Here is a 23627-nt window from a genome sequence, read left to right as displayed (position 1 = left end):
ATGGTTCACAGAAACTTGTGTTGCAACAAAGAACTCCAGTTTCTTCTATGAGAATAACTCAACTTCATTCCCTAGAATCAGTACTTTTCGGTTCACATCTCCAGAGGCTGGGATGGAGCCCGAGGACTCTTCTGCCATGGCATGATCTGCATCTCACGGCTTCTGAGGGTCCCTCCTCTCGCCCAGAGGAAGCTGCTCCCATCAAGCATCACCTTCGTCCCAATGCCAGCTCAGACCTTGTATGAATTCCCTTTCTCAGGGTCAGTCGCAGGAAGGGTATTCTGGGTCATCCACCACCACCACCACCACCACCACTCACCCCACTAGAGAGTGGCTCTGATTTGATGTTGATTGGAGACATTTTCTTTGTTTGGCCTCAAAGATTTGGTGGCGTGGTCAACAGTAAGCCTGACATGGTACGTGTTGTACGCTTTGAAAAAAAAAATTAAAACTCTAGTCGTAAAAATCTTCTTGGGAAAGATTAGCTGGATAATTAGTTGTTGGGTTTGGGTGGAGAGTTTCAGGGTTTGTTTGGGATGAACAGAGATCTTTTTGAACACAAAACTTCAGAACTGAGTCCTGTTTGGGAAGGATGGTGTCCCACAGGAAGTACCAAGTCCACAGGTTCATACGTCAGTTTTTAAAAAGTTGAGTTTCAGAAAACACAGTTGTGTCCATCTGGCATTGACCTTTAGCATCCTATGTGAACTCACTGTTGCAGCCTAGATTTGCTTAGGAAAGAAATCACATCATATAAAGTTAAAACATTAAGTACTTGGGCAAACTGGAATTAGATGGCACCAAGATTTTACAAAAGGCGCTAGAAAAACAAAATTCAGTGAGTAGCCTGTTGGATTCGTAGTCCACAAGGAAACTGGTGAGAATAAATTCCGCCGTCTGGCTGGGCACAAAATAACCGAGCCGCCACAAAGCCTTGTAGGTTCAAACAGCAACTCTTTATTCCTGAACTCTCCCGGGCATTCTACACACACTTCCCAGGAATACAATCCCTCCACCGGGCTCTGCGTGCTCAGAACCCCACCCCCAAGAACTCAACAGGAACTCCAAAGTAGTGGGTGCCCGAGGCAGCAGGATCCGCCCTAATCCTGGAGCCGCCCTATTCCCAGGAGGATCCACCCTAAGCCGCCCTATTCCCGGAGCCACCCTATTCCCGGAGTAGGGTCACCTTTCAACCATTCCCTCTAGCAAAATGCCAGGCGTCATTCTGACTAAACTGTGGCTCTCAACAAATAAATACATGCCCAACTTGGGGAGTCCTCTCACTGTGAAGCCAGAGTTCCCCGTGGTTAATTCCTAAACAGTCAGAAGAAAGTTCTGAGCAGCTCAGGAAAAAAAAAAAAAAAAAAAAAAAAAAAAACAACAAATCTGTGAGGTCCCCACTCCCTGGATTCCTTTTACCCAATGTCACATTCTTCCTCTCCCAGGGTCACAATTCTCACCAGTGAACAAAAACATAGCTACACCTGCTTTAAGGTACTGACAGCTCATCTCCCCCCCCCACCACTTGTAATAACAAGCATGTGAATTTGCCAACACCAGCCAATTCCCTAACAATGGGTCATCCAATAATTCCATTTTGCCACTGGCTTGTAGAGATGTTGTAAGTTTTGGGCTCAAAATTGCAGCATTTCGCCCAATTGGGATGCAGGTTACAAGGCCCAAGGTATTGACTGTAATTTTCATCAACTCCCTATAAACTGCAAATTCCCATTTTGTTTCCTTCAGAAACAATTAATTGAACAGGTTTTTCCCATCAGTTGTCAGATCAGAATATCTGCTAACCAAACATGGCTTCGATCTACCTCCCTCACGCCTGCCTCATGAAGTTCAATCCCCTCAGCCTGAGCCAACACACACTCTGTTCCTTGTCCCTTCCAAGTACACACTGGCTTCACGGTAAAGGATTCTCTGGTCTTATATTTGAGTTTTTTTCATGGTTCTGGAGATTTAACCCAGGGGCCTTTCAGCACTGAGCTGTCCCCCCTGGCCACACAGATGAAGAATGTGGTCTCTGAGGGACAGGACTTCAGTTCAAAGTCCTGCTGGGCTGTCTTACGTCAGGGACTTAATTTTTTTTTTTTTTTACTTTGGTTAATGACAGGCTAGCAAAAGGGATAACTGTGGGAGTCATGACTGAATAAAGGAACCATTTTACAATATGTAAATGACTGCTCACAGCCAAGAACCAAGAATCAGGTGTCTCGTAAGAAGGCTCTGGTTTGTAAAAGATGGTGGAATGAGGTGGACATCATACCCTAAGTACATGTATGAAGACGCGAATGGTAGGAATATTCTTTGTGGACATAAGAGATATGAAAATTTGTGCTCTGTATGTGTTCTATGAATTGTAATGCATTCTGCTCTCATGTATAACAAATTAGAATAATTTTTTTCTTAAAAAAGCTCAGGTTTGTTAAATAAATAAATAAAGTCCCCCATGTGGGATTCCTGATTAGCCAATGAGCATGAATTTTGAAGTCATTATCAAAAGCAGAAGATCAAGTGCCTTAAAGAAGTCACGAACAACAGAATGTCATGCGGGCTCCTAGAAATGTCATGCTTCTGCCATTTGGGGGTCCCTAATTTTGGACAGCTAAATGTCCATCTGCAGCCTGAAAATGAACAGATGTGAAATACTTTACTTGTACCCCTGGACACCAAGCTGTCTCAGAGCGGTTAGGAAGCCTCAAACAGCATCCGCCCTGGGCCTTAGGGCTCACACCAAGGTGTCTAAGGAAGGCACAGCCCTTCAAGTTCTCCTGCAAACACAGGAGACATACTGTGACAAGTAGCCTAATTGTCAAAAGACTTAACCACGCACTCCTGCCTCTGGGGGGTGGCTGCCACTTGTGAGTTACTTACTATAAGGTTGGGAAACACACTCAGGTCAACAGATAACTTCCTCATCAAGTGCTGGTCCTCATCACCAGAAGGACAGATGTCAGCCGGCCACAGGGTGGGCAGGGAGAGTCCAGGCTATCCAAAGGTCAACAGAGAGAAACCAGGTCTGCCTTCCATCAAGCGACCTGTTGCCAGCAGATGGGATAAGAGGCCAGAACCTGCTCAGAGAGCTGGGGGCTTCAGCAAGTTGGATTTGCTTGACACTGGGCCAGACGGGACCGCTTCACTGATAGAAGCCAGTCCAGCAACAACAGCCGGTGGACAGTGGGATACCCCGAAATCATGGATCAGACTTGAATAGCTGAGGCTTTGCTTCTAAAAACATCAGCCCAAACTACTTTCTCTGACAACAGTTCTGACTGACCAAAGGAAAGAATATTATTTTTATATGTGGGGCTGAGGATCGAACCCAGTGCCTCAAGCATGCTAGGCAAGTGCTTTGCCACTGAGCCCCAGCCTCAGCCCCAGCCCCAGCCCCAGCCTCAGCCCCAGCCCCAGCCCCAGCCTCAGACTCAACTCCAGCCCCAGCCCCAGACTCAACTCCAGCCTCAGCACCAGCCTCAGCCCCAGCCTCAACTCCAGCCTCAGCACCAGCCTCAACTCCAGCCTCAGCACCAGCCTCAGCCTCAGCCTCAGCCCCAGCCCCAGCCTCAACTCCAGCCCCAGCCCCAGCCTCAGCCTCAGCCCCAGCCCCAGCCCCAGCCTCAGCCCCAGCCTCAACCCCAGCCTCAGCACCAGCCTCAGCCCCAGCCTCAGCCCCAGCCCCAGGCTCAACCCCAGCCTCAACCCCAGCCCCAGCCCCAGCCTCAACTCCAGCCTCAGCACCAGCCTCAGCCCCAGTCCCAGCCCCAGCCCCAGGCTCAACCCCAGCTTCAAACACAGCCCCAGGCTCAACCCCAGCCTCAGTCCCAGCCTCAACTCCAGCCTCAGCACCAGCCTCAGCCTCAGCCCCAGCCTCAACCCCAGCCTCAGCCCCAGCCCCAGCCCCAGCCCCAGCCCCAGGCTCAACCCCAGCCTCAGCCCCAGCCTCAACTCCAGCCTCAGCACCAGCCTCAGCCTCAGCCTCAGCCCCAGCCCCAGCCTCAACTCCAGCCTCAGCACCAGCCTCAGCCTGAGCCTCAGCCTGAGCCTCAGCCCCAGCCCCAACCTCAACTCCAGCCCCAGCCCCAGCCTCAACTCCAGCCCCAGCCCCAGCCTAAACTCCAGCCTCAGCACCAGCCTCAGCCTCAGCCCCAGCCTCAGCCCCAGCCTCAACTCCAGCCTCAGCCCCAGCCCCAGCCCCAGCCCCAGCCTCAACTCCAGCCTCAGCACCAGCCTCAGCCCCAGCCCCAGCCCCAGGCTCAACCCCAGCGTCAGCCCCAGCCTCAACTCCAGCCTCAGCACCAGGCTCAGCCTCAGCCTCAGCCCCAGCCCCAGCCTCAAATCCAGCCTCAGCCCCAGCCTCAACTCCAGCCTCAGCACCAGCCTCAGCCTCAGCCTCAGCCCCAGCCCCAGCCTCAACTCCAGCCCCAGCCCCAGCCTCAGCCTCAGCCCCAGCCTCAGCCCCAGCCTCAGCCCCAGCCTCAACCCCAGGCTCAGCACCAGCCTCAGGCCCAGCCCCAGCCCCAGCCCCAGGCTCAACCCCAGCCTCAGCCCCAGCCCCAGCCCCAGCCTCAACTCCAGCCTCAGCACCAGCCTCAGCCCCAGTCCCAGCCCCAGCCCCAGGCTCAACCCCAGCTTCAACCACAGCCCAAGGCTCAACCCCAGCCTCAGTCCCAGCCTCAACTCCAGCCTCAGCACCAGCCTCAGCCTCAGCCCCAGCCTCAAACCCAGCCTCAGCCCCAGCCCCAGCCCCAGCCCCAGCCCCAGGCTCAACCCCAGCCTCAGCCCCAGCCTCAAATCCAGCCTCAGCACCAGCCTCAGCCTCAGCCTCAGCCCCAGCCCCAGCCTCAACTCCAGCCTCAGCACCAGCCTCAGCCTCAGCCTCAGCCCCAGTCCCAGCCTCAACTCCAGCCCCAGCCCCAGCCTCAGCCTCAGCCCCAGCCCCAGCCCCAGCCTCAGCCCCAGCCTCAACCCCAGCCTCAGCACCAGCCTCAGCCCCAGCCCCAGCCCCAGCCCCAGGCTCAACCCCAGCCTCAGTCCCAGCCTCAACTCCAGCCTCAGCACCAGCCTCAGCCTCAGCCCCAGCCTCAACCCCAGCCTCAGCCCCAGCCCCAGCCCCAGCCCCGCCCCAGGCTCAACCCCAGCCTCAGCCCCAGCCTCAACTCCAGCCTCAGCACCAGCCTCAGCCTCAGCCTCAGCCCCAGCCCCAGCCTCAACTCCAGCTTCAGCACCAGCCTCAGCCTGAGCCTCAGCCTGAGCCTCAGCCCCAGCCCCAGCCTCAACTCCAGCCCCAGCCCCAGCCTCAACTCCAGCCCCAGCCCCAGCCTCAACTCCAACCCCAGCCCCAGCCTAAACTCCAGCCTCAGCACCAGCCTCAGCCTCAGCCCCAGCCTCAGCCCCAGCCTCAACTCCAGCCTCAGCCCCAGCCCCAGCCCCAGGCCCAGCCTCAACTCCAGCCTCAGCACCAGCCTCAGCCCCAGCCCCAGCCCCAGGCTCAACCCTAGCGTCAGCCCCAGCCTCAACTCCAGCCTCAGCACCAGGCTCAGCCTCAGCCTCAGCCCCAGCCCCAGCCTCAACTCCAGCCTCAGCCCTAGCCTCAACTCCAGCCTCAGCACCAGCCTCAGCCTCAGCCTCAGTCCCAGCCTCAGCCCCAGCCTCAGTCCCAGCCCGCCTCATTCTCCTTTTGACCTTTGAAGATTCCCTAGCTTGCTATTCATAAGATATAAATATTTAACCTAACATTAACATGTTTATACTAGATTATATTAACATTCTCTGATTTAATGAAATGTAAGATACTGAATGGCCTGAAAAAAAGTATTAATTTGTAATGTGGAAATAACTGCATCCATATGAATTTTATAAGGCTCGTTGTATTTTATTCTTTCAATTTTTTAAGAGAGAATTTTTTTAATATTTATTTTTCAGTTTTCAGTGGACACAACGTCTTTATTTTATTTTTATGTGGTGCTGACCAGCGGCCGGCACGTGCCAGGCAAGCGCGTTACCACTTGAGCCACATCCAAGGAGAATGTAAAACTACTGTGCCCACGCCTGGGTGGCTTATGACAAAATTATCCTTGGCACCGAGACAGGCAAGCTTTCTCTCTTCAAAGTGGGAGATCAACACTGGGAGTGGAATATAGTAATCCAGGAGCTCAGCCAAGACTCATCAAGCCTGCATGTCACCAGGGTTGAGAGAGGTGACAGTGCCCCTTTGTGGTGATACCCACACATTCAGTGCCCTGAGACAGTCACACAGCAGGAGCACTATTTACATACCACTTCTAACACATCCACCTTTAAAAATGTTAATTATTCTTCTTCATTTTTAGTATACATTCATATTAAAGCACAAATTTGATAGGTATACCCATGCCTTAGACACAATGATTTTTGCTTTTATACTTTTTATTTTATGCATATTTGAGTGTGACAGTCTTCAAACTTTTTTTTTACAAAACTGAATTGCCTAATGGCTGGCTGCCTGATCTACTGATTAAGTAAACGTGTTCTGGTTCTTGGAGAGTACGAGGGTGCGAGACATCTTGCTAGGTGCTGAGGACACGTAACCTCAAGGAACTTAAAATTTAATGAGGCATCAAATCAACAAAGGCATATTATGATAGAAGAACGTGGGTAAAAAGGGATGTACCAAAATCCTTATAACCAGAAATAATCACATTTAATACATACGACAATGTATTGCTGAGTGCATCAGCCAGGGCAGTCAGCCGTTCACATACCCCCATTTAATTTTTATCCTATATAGTAGGATAAAAATTATTATTACCATCCCCACTGGACCGACCAGGAAACTGAGGCTCACAGAAGTCATGTGACTTGTCCAAGACCACAGTGCTCTTACAGGGCAGGGTTAGAAATTCAAACCCAGATCTGTCTGCCTGCAGAGCCCACACCACCAACCAACCACAGGGCAAACTTGGGGTTTATCTCAGGAACTTCAATTCTCCCAAGTCTTACCACATTCCCAGGCCACAGACACCTCCCTTTCATTTTTGACACTCACCTCTCAGATCACTGTCTCCTTTAGGTGTAATGGAGAGACCAGAATCGCGGACGCGCTCTGTCTCCATATACTCTGAAATTGAGTTTATATTTCCTTTGAGTTTTATAGTATTATTTTCTTAATTTAGGTCTTTGGCCTATTTTGAGCTCGTGTATATGGAATGAAACTGGGCTCCAAGTTAATTATTTGCATGTAGAGATCTGATATTCCAGCACCACGTGTTCGGAAACTATACATTCAAATTAGTTTACGAATGGGTTTATTGGTTCTATTCCATCATCCCACATTTCTGTCCTTCTGCCAGTACCATCCTCTCTTGATTACTGTGGATTTATGGCAAGTTTGGAATACAGAAGAAACATGAGTCCTGCATGTTTGCTTTTTTTTTTTTTCCACTCAAGATTGCTTGGGGGCCCTTGTGATTGATTCCTTGTGAATTTCAGAATCAGACTGTCAATTTCCATAAAGAAATAGGTGGAGATCCTGATAGTGACTGCGCTGGAATTTTAAATCAATATGTAAATGATTGGCGTCTTGACTTCCAAATCCAGGAACATTCGATTTCTCATCTTTTCTAAGATCTTTAATTTTTAAAATATGTCAGTGTAATTTTCATCATGTAATTTTTTCACTTGTTTGGGGAAATTTACTCCTGAACATCTTATTATATTTTCAGATGGACCTCTATGTTGAACCTCTCATGGGCTCAAGAGATTCTCCCAAAATAACCTCCCAAATACCTGAGACACAGCATGTGCTGCAATGAGCAGGTAATCTTTTTGTTGTTTTGAAATTATTGGAAAAAACAATTCTATTTCTGAAAACACTTGGACATTCTTGCTAGAAATACAGTCTAATAGAGACATCATGAAAAACAATATGAGGGCTTGGGTTCTGGCTCAATGGTAGAGTGCTTGCCTAGCATGTGTGAGGCCCTGGGTTCAAATCTCAGCACCACATAGAGATAAATTAATAAATAAAATAAAATAAAATTTATTGGGCTGGGGCTGGGGTTCAGTGGTAGAGCACTCACCTAGCATGCATGAGGCACTGGGTTCGATCCTCAGCACCACATAAAACTAAAATAAAGATATTGTGTCCACCTAAAACTAAAAAAATAATATATTGAAAAAAATAAATAAAGGTATATCAACAATTTTAAAATATTTTTTAAAAAAATATGGGGTTTTTCAAGAAATTAAAACTAGAAATACCATATGACTCAGATATTTTTCTGAGCATATGCCTGGATTAGCCAGGGTCCTTAAGAAAAACAGAATTGATAGAATGCATAAATGTGTATGTGCTCTTCCCCCTGCCTCCTGACTCCCCTCTAGAAACACAGGTCTATACCAACTTTCTAGGCACACCTCACTGCGCTCAGGCTGACCACCACAGTGACCATGACCACCATGAAAGGAAATGAAATCCACTTTTAGGGCTATCTGCACTCCCAAGTTCACTGTGGCCCTCTCCACAATCGCCATTTCTTGAAAACAACGTGAATGTCCATCAAAAAAAAAAAAAAAAAAAAACACCCTGCATATAAAACAATGAATACATATTGCATATATAACGTATATATGTAAATTATAGATATGTATTATTTATATAGTTATTATATAAATATATACATATTTGTATACATACAAATATATAAACATTCATGCATTCAATTCCATCTATCTTCCTTAACATTCCAGGATTTTATTTTTGTTCATGTCTGGGTGATACGCCACGATGAATATATAATACGCTTTCTGACAAATATATTAATTATTTGCTCAGCTGTATCACTGATTTTTTTCCCCTGTGTATGTATTGCTAAACTCACTGTTACACAACTTAAATTCCTACACCCAAAGAAACAACAAAAAAATATAGGAAACTGTTCTTCAGCCCAATTTTATCAAACTGAAAAGAAGCAATCCAAAACTTGAAAAAAGAGAGAGAGAGAGAGAGAGAGAGAGAGAGAGAGAGAGAGAGATATTATGTGTCTTTTACTTTATTAGTCAACGAGATAACAACATGTTGATTCTCTTTGTACCTGTCACACACTCAACTGATCTGGAGTGTCCAGTAGGTCATGTGACATTACCCAGGCTGTCATGGCGTTCTGCCAGGGGACCCCCAGAGGGCCCCTGACATGCACATTCTCTGTAAGGAAGCTGCATCTTGAGCAGTTGGTGTGGAATTGGGTCGTCGAATGCAAGTGAGGTGGAAGGGGAGAGGTGTTTGTGGGTGGGCAGATGGGGTGGGAGACTTGCTGACCAAGTCCTGCCCATGATCACCTTTGAAAAGTATGCCCACTGCACACTTTACATTCTCGTGTGTCTTCTGTGACAAAGGTAAAGCGCTCAAAAAGAAGTATGGGATTTAGGGATGTTATTAGATCTTCTAAAAAGAAGCCATGTGTTCTAGATTTCAATATATATTATTTATAGGTAGTTATTATATAAATATATACATATTTGTATACATACAAATATATAAACATTCATGCGTTCAGGTTTCCACAACTTTCTAAAAATTATTCCTAAGTATTCTGCTTTTGATATGATTGTCACTAAGATTGTTTTTAATTTCATTTTGAGTCTTTATTTTCTCATGTACAGAAACCACTGATGGATCTCGAATCTTGTTACTTTTCTGAGCTCACTTGCAGCTTCTAATAGCTTATGAATGAATTCCTACCTTGAAAATAACCACTTCAGAGATACTTCTATCTCATGCCTCATTTGGGAAAAAAAAAAACACATAGACGAGACAGTAAGAGAGAGAGAAGCAATTTCCAATGCCCCTTTACCTTGACCAAGGCAAAAATATTGGTGAGATCCTCAGCCAACCGTAGTCCCTACGAGTCACAAACCCAGACAACAAGCTGTCACAAACACACGTCCCCAAAGGATGACAGACACACGAGGCAGCAAACCTATCTGCTCTCAATCTAATAGGAGGTAGAACTGAGGAAGTAACCCAATCTCCAAATTGAGGAAGTAACCCAATCTCCAAAAATAAATCAACTCCCAAAACTACAAGAAGCACCATCAGGAAATTGATGTGAGCATGAACCCCCCCCCCCAGATGTAGATCAGGGTGGTTCAATGCAAATATGTGTTTAGTTCAGAATGTTTGTTAAGGTGTGAATGATGGCAGGTGGTCTAAGGCCAAGGGGGGAAGGTTCTTTAGGGCCTAACACCCAGTTCACATTCCAAAGAGGCTTGGAACTTTAGACTGAAGACACCCTGTGACCAGGGCACTGCAGCTTCTCACAAGGTAGTGGTGTTGGGGCTGGGTGGTGGCTCAGCGGCAGAGCACCTGCCTACCACGTGTGAGGTACTGGGTTTGATTCTCAGCACTGCATGTAAATAAATTTAATTGCAGGAAAAAAAATTCACTTTGCCACTGGGGGGGGGGAGGAAATCATACATAGAATTGCTTGAGCCTGTCCTTGCTCACCGAATTTGCCAGAATTTCAGAAAAGGCAGCCCCCCAAGGACAATGAAAGGCATCCTATGCAAGACAGGGGATGGGACCCAAAACAGTGGGGGTAAAGACAGAGCTGCACAGGACACTGCCTCAAATACTGAGAAAATTCAGAGATCAGCAAACCTAAGATGCTCAGTGGACAGAGTCGGACACAGAAGCAGAGCAGGGGACAAAGCCCTGTTCAGGTAGCAGGAATGAGCTCTGCCTTTAACCAGGTTCTGGGAAACTCTCCCAGGTGCAGGTCGACCAGATCACCCCTGTTACTGTGACCTCCATCCTGTGAGCGGACCCTGCTGACCCCATCACCGGGTGTATGGGCTCTGGCATTTACCTGCAATCTCTGGGGTTCAGAAGCACTCCAGGTTTGGATTCTGTGACTTCCTCTTTCCAAGATTGCACCATGTAAATCTCCAGGGCTTTGCCTCTGTGAATCCTACTTTGTCCTCTGCCCAGTGGTGCACACCTGTCATCCCAGCCGCTCGGGAGGCTGAGGCAGGAGGATCGTGAGACCAAGCCAGCCTCAGCCATGGTGAGGCCCTAAGCAACTCAGCGAGGCCCTGTCTCTCAATAAGTACAAAATACAGCTGGGGATGGGGCTCAGGGGTCAAGAGCTCCTGAGTTCAATCCCTGGTACCAAAAAATGGAAAAACTAAAAAATCCTACTACTGTCATTTTGAGTCACTGTGTGTCCCATGTTCGAAGGTCAGATCTGGAGTGGGAGATGTTTTTAGTTCACAATCAAGTGCTTATAGTGCAGAATACTCAAAGTACTGTCCATATATTTGGGGGAGGGTGGGGAACACGTCCCAACAGAGTACAACATGGATGAGAAGTTTCAAAAAAGATTTCACAGAGGAAGACACATTCAAATAACAAATAAATATGTAAATGAATACACATGTGAGTATTGAGCTATACTGTTTAAGGAAGGTAAAATCCAAGCCAGCAGAGACTGCTGTATACTCACCAGGAAGGGAAAAAAAAATCTGTGTCTCAGATGGACAGACAGACAGACAGACACACACACACACACAAGAAGACTAATGGCCACCAAGATGTGAGTGGTGGGAATAGCTAGGCCTGGGGTGGCTAGCTCAAAGGCAGAGCCACTCCGGGGCATGGCATGGTGCTACCTATCCAGGCTCATTTCATGGACCACAAATTCCTCCCGAGACAGAGTGGGAGAGATGCTATGGGGTCTCTACCTGCACCACCACTGCCGCCTGACAACTGGGAAAGACCCCCCCAGTGCAGCGCAGGGCCCTTCTGTCCACACCAGACCCGACCTGGCCCCAGGACCACCTCAGACAAGGCCAGGAGGCCCCGGTCCATCAGTGCCAAGGACCTGGGTGAGAAGTGAAGGGTCAGGTGAGCTGGGCAGGAGGGGACAAGGAGCGTGGGGAGGGGCTGAGGAGGAAGACATGTGAGGGCCAGGGGGTGAGCAGAGGGACACAGAGGAAGAGAAGGTCACCCAGCAGGCAGGAGACAGAATCTGGGTACCAGCAGGAGCAGCCTTCCCACGAGCTTAGGGTGCTCCTAAGTTCCTCAGAACAAAACTCGTGTGTAAACGGAATTTTTTATAGAATTTGTTCTTCAAGCATCCAAAATCTGGGTCATATATGGGTGTTTGTTTGTTTGTGTGTGTGTGTGTGAGAGAGAGAGAGATGAATGATTATTGATAAAGTTGTGACGTTCCAATATCACATTGGTCCTTTGGATCGCCATGTCTCAATCGTTTACACCAAACAAACCTTATTTCTTAGATATGGGGTCTATCTGTTCTCACTCGAGGGGATCACGAAAGTCTAATCCGGTTATGCCAGAGAATACAGGAGAAGAGGATGCACAAGAGGAACCAGCGTCCTACAGGGGTATGAGAAACAAACCATAGGTGTCCTAGTGTCCCTGTCAAAGTATCTCAGCTAACTACTTCACATGTCTTGCTTTGTTGAGAAATGACAGGTTTCTAGTAACATATGTACTTTGAATGGTGTTTTTTTTTTTGGCGGGGGAGGGCTGGGTTGGTTGGTTTGTTTGTTTCTTTCTTTTTATGTGGTGCTGAGAATCAAACCCAGGGCCTCACATGTACAAGGCAAGCACTCAGTCACTGAGCCACAAACCCAGCCCTTTGGCTGGGATTTTTTTCTGTTTTTACTTGGGCTTTGCCATTGAATCTCTCAGGGTCCCTCTTCGTGGCTGCCATGGGAGATTGCTGAGCTCCCCATCAGTCTGCACCTTGGCATTGGTATAGGTACCCTTTTCTGTCCTATTTATGCCTGTTTGACACATAATCTCAGTTTTGTGAAAGAAACTGCATGTTTCAGGAAACCTATTCACGAAGCTCCTCTATTAGCTTTGAGTCACATAATTGTTGTTTGGCCAGAACCAGCCAGCGTGGAAACTCAGCAGATAGCGTACTGTTGAGCAGAGTGAAACCATGCACCTCAGCTCTATGTGGAGGAAGGTCTGAGTTGTGTGGTCCTCTTCACCTGGATTAACAGTGTGTCCCTTTGTGTTTCAGCATCTTGGGACACCTCTGAATGCACGAAGGTAATTAAAGCTCTACATTGATGCTGAATGGTTCCCTTTGCAGTGAGGAGGTGCACACTCTTTATGTCCTCTCTTCTTTCCAAGCACGCTGAGCCCCCCGTCACAGTAAAGGAGCCCGACCCATGTCCAGAACCAGGGAAGGCAGAAGCAGAGACAGTCAGATCAGGAAAGTTTGCACTACAACGTTCCAGGGGATCTCTGTGTGAAAACAACTGAAATGCTAGCAGCCTTCCCACGTGTAAGGTCATTGTCCCAAGGAGGTGGGAGGATGTGCCCCCCATGTCTGGCAGTCATCTCAGCACATGATCTCTCCTCCATCATCCTGGGAACATCCCTCCATTCTGAACTGCTTCCCCTCCATTTCATACTGGAGCTTTCTCATGGATCTCTGATGCTGTTTCCATTCTCCCTGTTTCCAGCCTTTGGGGAGATCTAGCTACTGTGCAAATGTCACCTGAGCCTCTGCTCAGAATGTGAAAGGCCTGCCTTCTCAAACTTCCTAGAAATCTTTCCTAACAGGAGCTGTTCCTCACTGAGTCCTTATGCCTGTCCCTCCTTCCCTGTGCTCTGCATCAGTCCTCACCATCCCTCTATCCTGAGACAATGCAGACCCATTTTACACCTTCCTCTGTGTGGGCCTGCAGCTTTCATGCTCTCACCGTCTCCTGCTTCCTGGCTAATCTCCTCTGTCTGCACCTCCTTCCAGAAAAACCACCGTCTCTGGTACCTTTTCTCTGCCTGCTCGGGTCCTGGTGCTGCTCACTGCCAGACACACATGTTCCCCATCGCCCTGCCAACCCGAGTCTCATGGGTATAGACTCATCTGCATCAGTTTCTCTCATATTTTAGGACGCACAGCTGAAGTCTCTTGATAGGCACTGCCATGATCCTGTTGTTGTGTTTCTTTGTGTGTGTGTGTGTCAGTGTGTGTGCATGCTGTTTTCATGAACTGATCCACTGTGGTGGTCTTCTCCAAGGACAGCTACTGCCTAGCACTCCCCTCACCCATGGAGAGAAGAGCAGGCTTTTCAGCACCAGTGCAGAGAGCAGCCTTGTGGTCAGACCAGCTCAGGCAGCATTTTTGATCCTGGGTTTCTTCTTAGAAAGACACACCAAGGCCCAACTTAGAATGCAGCTTCCTCTCCTCTCCCTCATTTGGTCAGAGGCAGATCTGCTCTGGTGTTGGCCTGCAGGTTATGGGCTTTGTTTGATTGTGGTACACAGCTTTCTGAATCCATAAGCCCTTCTGAGTGTCCAGTGTGAAATTTGAATAAAACCCCTCTTCCACTCACCTTGCTGAGAAGCTCTTGACCCACTTCTTGGGGCTCCATGCAATGGCGCAGCTTAGAATGCAGCTTGCTCTAGACCATGGTTTTCCCACACTCAGCCCTTCCTTCATGTGGAAGTTCAGGTTTGTTTCTGAACAAATCACATTGACCTTGAGCAGATGAATCTTGGAGATGTGCTGTGCATTGAACCTGGTGTCCTGTAGTGTGTTGATGATTTGGATCAGGAACAGTACTCCATGAAGAAGTCATTGTTGGTTGGGTGCAGATGAACAGGCGCATCTTATCCACAGCTGCTTGTAAGTCAGAGGCTGAAGAATGGCTGTGTTCAGTCCAGTCAGCAGAGGACCCCGGTTGCCAACTAAAATGGCCAAGGGATAGAACTAAGTGTAGAGTAGTTGACAAGATTGCACAAGTGCCTGGTCCAACCCAAGGTGCAAACACAAGGAAAGGAAAACCGTGCAACATGGAAACCAGGAGTTCCTCACCTGACATTCAACTGACTTGGAAAGCGTATTTGGGAACATTTAGTTGTATTGGTGTTACAGTTACCGCTTTCTACTTAGATCGACATTCACTTATCTAACTCAGTCCTAAGGACTGTGAGTAAATGTATTCACTTGTCAGCAGAGACCCATTCTGATGTGACCTCAGAGGAAGAGCATGAGAGTTCTGGTGACACTCAACATAGCCAGCCACAGGTATGTCAACATGCAACTCCTTTATTCCGGGTTTCCTCTTGTTTTCCTTGTTGAAGAATAAAGGAGGCCAGGTGAAAATACTTTTGAAGTAGTCTTTAGGGGTTTAGGCATCATAATTTATGGCTTAACATGTAACAACAATTTGAAAATAGCATTAGAAATCATGTCTACTTAGAGCTAAACTTTATTTAGTGATGGAGGCAAATGTTTCTAAATGCCGCTTGTTCTTCCACGTGAGAAAGGTGTTTGAAAGGGAAAACATTGAGGTGAAACACACTGAGGAATAAGTACCCAGACCATGAATGGTGTAAATGTGATGGCCGCTGAATGCATACATGCAGAAGGGTGATCATCAGCAAAGGCTCAACATTCTGTAGCAAATCACTTGTCATTCGCTCCAAGTGGAATGATTTTTATTCTGTGATAGCCTTTCCATTTCGATTCTCATGCATGCAGAAAATCGGCCAATATGTTGACTATTTTGATCAAAACATCTTTACTGTGTGTTAAATGTATTTGGATGCAGCATGGGGGAATGATGGAATTTGGAGATACTGTCTTACCATGTTTTCTCACATTGCCAGCATTTCCAAGGTTAATTTTAGGTAGCATACATCTAGATGTATGTCACTTGGCCTGCACATGTGGGTCCTTAGCAGGGATCTGATCCTAGTGTCAGATCCCCAAATGAACATCTAAGTCACATATTTCCAAATGAAAACTTTGTCAGTGCAGCATTTACAATATGTAATCTCACATAATAACAAGCGTATTCCTTAAAACTCTTTTCATGTAAGACTCGAAAACCTTCTTACATTTGATGGGGAATGTGAAGGAGAACGACTAACAATGACTTTGTTCCTCCTTTTCTTTGGGGTATGTATACCTCTGTTAGTGTGATGTCAGGGGATGCCTTTCCTGTGACCTCCATCCTGCTTTTACCCAATTCAGAGCCATTAAAGAGAAGAGTTCAGGTTTATCTGGATCGCAAATGCTATGTTGCCCTGTGGAAAGGATGACTGTTCAGTCTGGACGCATCTGCATTTTAATTAGACCAAAAATTGGGTAATGCCTAAAAAAGTGGTCACGAAATCTTCATGCAACTCACTGGGGTCATTCATTTTGCAGATATTTTCTGAGGCTCATCCACAGATGCAGCTTTCTCACTCATCTGGTGAGAAACAACATAGAGCAAAGGAGGAAACAGATGGACATGACCGTGGTAAGAAGGACATAGTCCACACAGTTCTGGGGATGGAATATCGATTTCTAACATGAGCACTGGTTACTCTAGTCTTGGAGAAATGAACCCAGTAAACAAGTAGAATTGAGAAAGCCAGAAAGATAATCAGTTCATTCTCTCAAGGCCCCAAATCCTGCCCCAGTTATAGTGGGGTGTCCCTCTTAGTTTCTCTAAAGACACGCACAGATCACAGGGGAGTTGGAAGTCATGCAGTGGAGAGGGCAAGGGTGATAAACACTGAGAAGGGCAGAGAGAAAGAGAGAGAGAGAGAGAGAGAGAGAGAGAGAGAGAGAACACAGTGAGTAAATGAAGGAAAAGAAGCCGTGGAGGCAGAGAAATTTCAGTCATGTGCCAGATGGAAAAGACCAGTGTATTTAAAGTGTGGAAAGAACATGGGAGTTTGCAGTTATGCACGTGCCTCAAGGTGTGAATACATTTTCTCACCACTCAATCATGTCTTAGTTGTCATTAAAAAGGAACTCACATGTGGAGAACTGATCATGAAGAAGGACAGGTCTTTTTTTAGTTTGGTTTGGTTTTGAAACTGAAATGTTCTTGAAACCATGTGTGATGTTGTATGTTTACATAAAAGAATATCATAGGGGCTGGAGATGTGGCTCAAGTGGTAGTGCGCTCGCCTGGCATGCGTGCGGCCCGGGTTCGATCCTCAGCACCACATACCAACAAAGATGTTGTGTCCGCCGAGAACTAAAAAATAAATATTAAAAATTCTCTCTTTCTCTCTCTCTCTCTCTCTCTCTCTCTCTCTCTCTCTCTCTCTATCTCTGTCTCTCTCTAAAAAAAGAGAATATCATAGTTTCTTGCTGCTTACCTGGGACAATGCACAGAGGGCAGAGATAGCGGGATGGGGAATGGAATGGTGTGCAGATGCCCAAATCCATGGGTTTCTAACCCCTACTTTGGAGAATCTGGACAGGAGAAGGGGGAAGAAACATTGAGAAAGGCAGAGAGAGAGACAGTGAGTAAGTGAAGGAGAGAGGAATCTTCTCACCCCCAGGTTGTGGACCACCATCTGGAGGAAACCTGACTGTTCTTGGAAGGCACATGAGACAGGAAATGAGCAGCAGACTAAGTAGAGACCCAGACTCTCTAAGTCTAATAGATCCTCTGTTGGGGACCCTGTAGGAAATGCACATTCTGACTGAGCTGGTCTGTGCATCTGCACTCCTTAGGGTGGAGCTGATGCCAGTCACCAGGATCTGCAGGCCATGCTGTAGAGGGGTCAGGAAGGATTTCCCATTAGCACAGCTAGCTGCAGAGCCACTGGAGCATGAGTGTGATCAAGGGATTGCATACATCTTCTTTTCTTTCTGATCTTGTCTTTGCAAGAAGGAGGGACTCACGTACAGGATTTATATTTCTTAGGTCTCCTCACTAAATTGGGGAATAAGGAGGAATGGGGACAATCCATTGACAGAATGTCAGATGGAGAAAAATCAAGACCACAGGTTGAGATGTTCTTTTAAAAAGTCCCAGGACAGAGAAATGGGGAATGAATGAAGTTATCTGTGTAATCTTGGAGGGAATGATGGGGAAACTGAGAGCAGGCAATTGAGGTGCTATCAGTAAATGTAGCTTCCAAAATATGTGAGACTCTGTTACCCGTCCATCATCTGAACCAGGAGGGGCTGGTAGAGTTGGGACAAATTGCAGACTATGACCATCTCCTCTCAGTTCCTACCAGACACGCTGCTGGCTGTGGGTCCAATGGAGTTATTCTAAGAAGCAAAATGACATTTCAGAATCTTTGGTTGTTTTTAAAGACACACACACTCACCTCCCTCCCCCCGACTCTTTCTCTCTCTTTCTCCTTTCTCTCTTCCTGGTTCCTAAAAATGAAAGCATGGGCCTGGGGATTCTTGAATTTCACTGTTAGTCATCCTTCGAAAAGTAATTCTAATTTTTTATAAAGCCAGGCCTTTCACAAATACACTTAAGAAATGAGCAACTTACAGAGAACAAAACTCACTTGTATGTAGAAATTTTTATAGATTTATTCTTCAAACACAAACTCTGAGTCATATATGGTGTGTGAGAGAGTGTGTTTGTCTGTAGGTGTTTTAGCGTGTGTATTGAATGATTGCTGATATATGATATAGCTGTGACCTTCCATTTCACATTGGCCCTTTAGATCACCATGTCTCAGTTGTTTACACTGGTCAAACTTTATTTCTTAGATGTGGGATCTATCTGTTCTCACTCAAGAGGATCACAAAAGTCTAGTCCAGTTACACCAGAGAATACAGGAGAAGAGGATGCACAAGAGGAACCAATGTCCCACAGGGGTAAGAGAAACAAACTATAGGTGTCCTAGCGATTCCTGTCAAAATATGTATCTCAGCTCACTACTTCACATGTCTTGCTTTGTGGAGAAATGAACCTGACCTTCCCCTGGAGTCTGGATACAGCTTTGGCCTTCCTGAACCAAAATGGAAGGATAGGGCTGGGGATGTAGTTCAAGAGGTAGCACGCTCGCCTGGCATGCGTGCGGCCCAGGTTCGATCCTCAGCACCACATACAAAAAAAGATGTTGTGTCCACCGAAAACTAAAAAATAAATATTAAAAATTCTCTTTCTCTCTCTCTCTCTCTCTCTCTCTCTCTCTCTCTTTAAAAAAATGGAAGGAAAAATGGAGGAAATGTTATAATCCTAGGGATCAAACCCTTCCCACAGGTTTCTAGTGAGATAAGTAATTTGGCTGTTTTTTTTTTTTCTGTTTTTACTTGGGCCTTGCCATTGAATCTCTCAGGGCCCCTCTTGGCGGCTGCCATGGGAGATCACTGAGCTCCCCATCAATCTGCATCTTGGCATTGGCATAGGTCCCCTTTCTGTTTTATTTATGATCATCGGACACATGACCTTAGTTTTGTGAAACAAAGTGCATGTTCCAGGAAACCTATTCACAAAGCTCCTTTAGTAGCTTTCAGTCACATGACTGTTGTTGGCCAGAACCAGCCAGCGTGGAAACCCAGCAGGTAGCATGCTGTTGAGCAGAGCAAAACCATGCACCTCAGCTCTATGTGCAGACTCCAGGAAGGTCTGAGTTGTGTTGTGCTCTTCACTTGTGTTGACAGTGTGTCCCTTTGTGTTTCAGCATCTCGGGATGCCTCTGCTAGCACGAAGGTAATTAAAGCTCTACATTGATGCTGAATGGTTCCCTTTGCAGTGGGGAGGTGCACACTCTTTATGTCCTCTCTTCTTTCCAAGCACGCTGAGCCCCCCATCACAGTAAAGGATCCCGACCCATGTCCAGAACCAGGGAAGGCAGAAGCAGAGACAGTCAGATCAGGTAAGTTGCACTACAACATTCCAGGGGACACTGTGTGAAAACAACTGAAATGCTAGCAGCCTTCCCACGTGTAAGGTCATTGTCCCAAGGAGGTGGGAGGATGTGCCCCCAATGTCTGGCAGTCATCTCAGCACATGATCTCTCCTCCGTCTTCCTGGGAACATCCCTCCATTCTGAACTGCTTCCCCTCCATTTCATACTGGGGCTTTCTCATGGATCTCTGATCCAGTTTCCTTTCTCCCTGTTTCCAGCCTTTGGGGAGATCTAGCTACTGTGCAAATGTCACCTGAGCCTCTGCTCAGAATGTGAAAGGCCTGCCTTCTCAAACTTCCTAGAAATCTTTCCTAACAGGAGCTGTGCCTCACTGAGTCCTTATGCCTGTCCCTCCTTCCCTGTGCTCTGCATCAGTCCTCACCATCCCTCTATCCTGAGACAATGCAGACCCATTTTACACCTTCCTCTGTGTGGGCTTGCAGCTTTCATGCTCTCACCATCTCCTGCTTCCTGGCTACTCACCTCTCACCTCTCTCTGCACCACTTTCCTGAAAAACTACCATCTTCGGTACCTTTTCTCTGTCTGCTCGGGTCCTGGTGCCGCTCACTGCCAGACACACAGGTTCCCCATCGCCTTTCCAAACCATGAGTCTCATGGGTATAGACTCATCTGCATCAGTTTCTCTCATATTTTAGGATGCACAGCTGAAGTCCCTTGATAGGCACTGCCATGATCCTGTTGTTGTGTTTCTTTTTGCGTGTGAGAGTGAGTGTGTGAGTGAGTGAGTGTGTGTGTGTGTGTGCGTGTGTGCACGCTGTTTTCATGAAGTGACCAAAGAAACCACTGTGCTGCTCTTCCCCGAGGACAGCTACTGCCTAGCACTCCCCTCACCCATGGAGAGAAGAGCAGGCTTTTCAGCACCAGTGCAGAGAGCAGCCTTGTGGTCAGACCAGCTCAGGGATCATTTTTGATCCTGGGTTTCTTCTTAGCAACACATACCATGGCCCAACTTAGAATGCAGCTTCCTCTCCTCTCCCTCCCTTGATCAGAGGCAGATCTGCTCTGGTGTTGGCCTGCAGGTTGTGGGCTGTCTTTGTTTGTGGTACACAGCTTTCTGAATCCATAAGCCCTTCTGAGTGTCCAGTGTGAAATTTGAATGAACTAATCTTCCACTCACCTTGCTGAGAAGCTCTTGACCCACTTCTTGGGGCTCCACGACGTGGCACAGCTTAGAATGCAGCTTGCTCTAGACCATGGTTTTCCCAAACTCAGCCATTCTTTCATGTGGAAGTTCAGGTTTGTTTCTGAACAAATCACATTGATCTTGAGCAGATGAATCTTCGAGATGTGCTGTGCATTGAACCTGGTGTCCTGTTGTGTGTTGATGATTTGGATCAGGAAAAGTACTCCATGAAGAAGTCATTGTTGGTTGGGTGCAGATGGACAGGCACATCTTATCCACAGCTGCTTGTAAGTCAGAGGCTGAAGAATGGCTGTGTTCAGTCCAGTCAGCAGAGGACCCCGGTTGCCAACTAAAATGGCCAAGGGATAGAACTAAGTGTAGAGTAGTTGACAAGATTGCACAAGTGCCTGGTCCAACCCAAGGTGCAAACACAAGGAAAGGAAAACCGTGCAACATGGAAACCAGGAGTTCCTCACCTGACATTCAACTGACTTGGGAAGCGTATTTGGAAACATTTAGTTGTATTGGTGTTACAGTTACCGCTTTCTACTTAGATCGACATTCACTTATCTAACTCAGTCCTAAGGACTGTGAGTAAATGTATTCACTTGTCAGCAGGGACCCATTCTGATGTGACCTCAGAGGAAGAGCATGAGAGTTCTGGTGACACTCAACATAGCCAGCCACAGGTATGTCAACATGCAACTCCTTTATTCCGGGTTTCCTCTTGTTTTCCTTGTTGAAGAATAAAGGAGGCCAGGTGAAAATACTTTTGAAGTAGTCTTCTTCTAAAAATCCCCTTAAGTGGTTAGAATCTGAAAATAGCACTAGAAATTATGTCAACTTAGAGCTAAACTTTATTTAGTGATGGAGGTAAAAGGTGTCTAAATGTCACTGGTCCTTCCACGTGAGAAAGCGCCTTGAAAAGGAAAAACATTGAGATGAAACATGAGACTGAGGAATAAGGACCTGTACCATGAATGGTGTAAGTGTGATGGCCACTGGATACATCCCTACCGAAGGGTGATGGTTGCCAAACACTAAACAACCTGGTGAAAATCACTTGTCATTTGCTCCACGTTGAACGATTTTTATTCTGTGGTGACCTTTCCATTTAGTTTCTCATGCATGCAGAAAATCGGTCCATATGTTGAGTATTTGATCAAAATGTCTTTAGTGTGTGTTAAAGAAATATATTTGGATGCAGCAACAGGGGAATGATGGAATTTGGAGATGCCATCTCACCATGTTTTCTGACATTGCCAGCGTTCCCAGGGCAATATTAGGTAGCATGCATCTAGATGTATGTCACGTGGCCTGCACGTGTGGGTCCTTGGGCAGGGGTCTGATCCAAGTGTCAGATCCCCAAGTGAACACCTAAGTCTCATATTTTAAAATGAAAACTTTGTCAGTCTAGCATTTATAATGTGAAATCCCATGTAATATCAAGAGTATTCCTCAAAAATCCTTTTAAATAAGAGTTGAAAAACCCTCTTACATGTGAAGGGGAATGGGAAGGAGAAAGAGTTACAATGAATTTTGTTCCTCCCCTTCTTTGGGGTGTGTACACCTCTGTTAGTGTGATGTCAGGGGATGCCTTTTCTGTGAACTCTGCCCTGCTTTTAACAAATCCAGAGCCATAGGAAGAATAGAGTTCAGGTTTATCTGGATCACAAATGCTAGGTTGCCCTGTGGAAAGGATGACTGTTCAGTCTGGACTTGTCCACATTAGACCAAAAATTGGGTGGTGTCTAAACGAATGGTCATGAAATCTTCATACAACTCATTGGGGTCATTCATTTTGCAGATATTCTCTGAGGCTCATCCACAGATGCAGGTTTCTCTCTCATCTGGTGAGAAACAACATAGAGCAAAAGAGAAAGCAGACGGACATGATCGTGGTAAGAACAACACACTCTAAACAGTTCTGGGGGTGGAATATCAATTTCTAACATGAGCGCTGGTTACTCTAATACTTGGAGAAATGAACCTAGTAAACAGGTAGAATTGAGAAAGCCAGAAAGATAATGACTTGTCTCTCTTAAGATCCAGAGTCCAGCCACAGGTTACACTGAGGGTGTCCCTCTTAGTTTCTCTACAAGACACACACAGTCACAGGGGAGTTGGAAATCATGCAGTGAAGAAGGGAAAGGGTGATAAACACTGAGAAGGGCAGAGAGAGAGAGAACACAGCGAGTAAATGAAAAGAAGCCATGGAGGCAGAGAGATTTCAGACACGTGCCAGATGGAAAAGACCAGGGTAATCAGTGTTTTGAGGCAATATGGGAGTTTCCATTATGAACATTACCTGTGTATGAATGCATTTTGTGTTTTTTGGTCTCGATTGTTTTATCTTATATCATCTCTCTGAATTTATCATTTATAATGGTTTTCATGTGTCTGTCTTCTCCATTAGACTTTAAGCTGAAGAAGGGTCTGGTCTCTTCTGCTTCTTCTGCAGAAACAGCAAAACATGTCACATGTTGTCGGGACACATTGGTATGAATAACGTATGTGAAATATACAGCATTCATATATGAAAATCACTCACATATTGTGCTTCTACTTTCTTTTCTTTGTTACAGATTCTGTTATTTTGTTGAAAACCCAGAAAGATGTTCTGCGATTTCTAAGAAAAATAAAACCTAAAAACCATCACTGTTTACAGTGTTCACTACATTTTAAAAGAAATGCACAACTAGAAAATGAGAATTTTGAGGTGAAAAAGGGGCTATCAGAGTTTTAGCAGGAAAATGCAGAACTGAAACAACAACTCCATGATTTGAGGTATCATATCCTAGATTCAAAGTAGGGGTGGAACCCTTTCCTTTATTCCA

The 23627-nt window shown here is 46.5% G+C and overlaps 1 protein-coding gene across 1 annotated transcript; it reads left to right on the top strand.

Moving 5' to 3' along the window:
* Positions 1-12289: 12289 nt before the first annotated feature.
* Positions 12290-23295, top strand: LOC308640296 (uncharacterized protein; the record flags this gene model as incomplete). Its single annotated transcript, XM_081312246.1, has 6 exons — positions 12290-12393; positions 13044-13072; positions 19531-19612; positions 21406-21479; positions 22598-22691; positions 23207-23295. Exons 1-6 carry the CDS (start codon positions 12339-12341, stop codon positions 23293-23295), a joined length of 423 nt encoding a protein of 140 aa, XP_081168372.1. The 5' UTR covers positions 12290-12338.
* Between the last annotated feature and the right edge of the window lie 332 nt (positions 23296-23627).

This window comes from Spermophilus citellus, assembly GCF_964194105.1.
Source record: "Spermophilus citellus genome assembly, contig: SCAFFOLD_228, whole genome shotgun sequence".
Classification (NCBI taxonomy): domain Eukaryota; kingdom Metazoa; phylum Chordata; class Mammalia; order Rodentia; family Sciuridae; genus Spermophilus; species Spermophilus citellus.
This window is presented reverse-complemented; position numbering and strand designations above follow the sequence as displayed.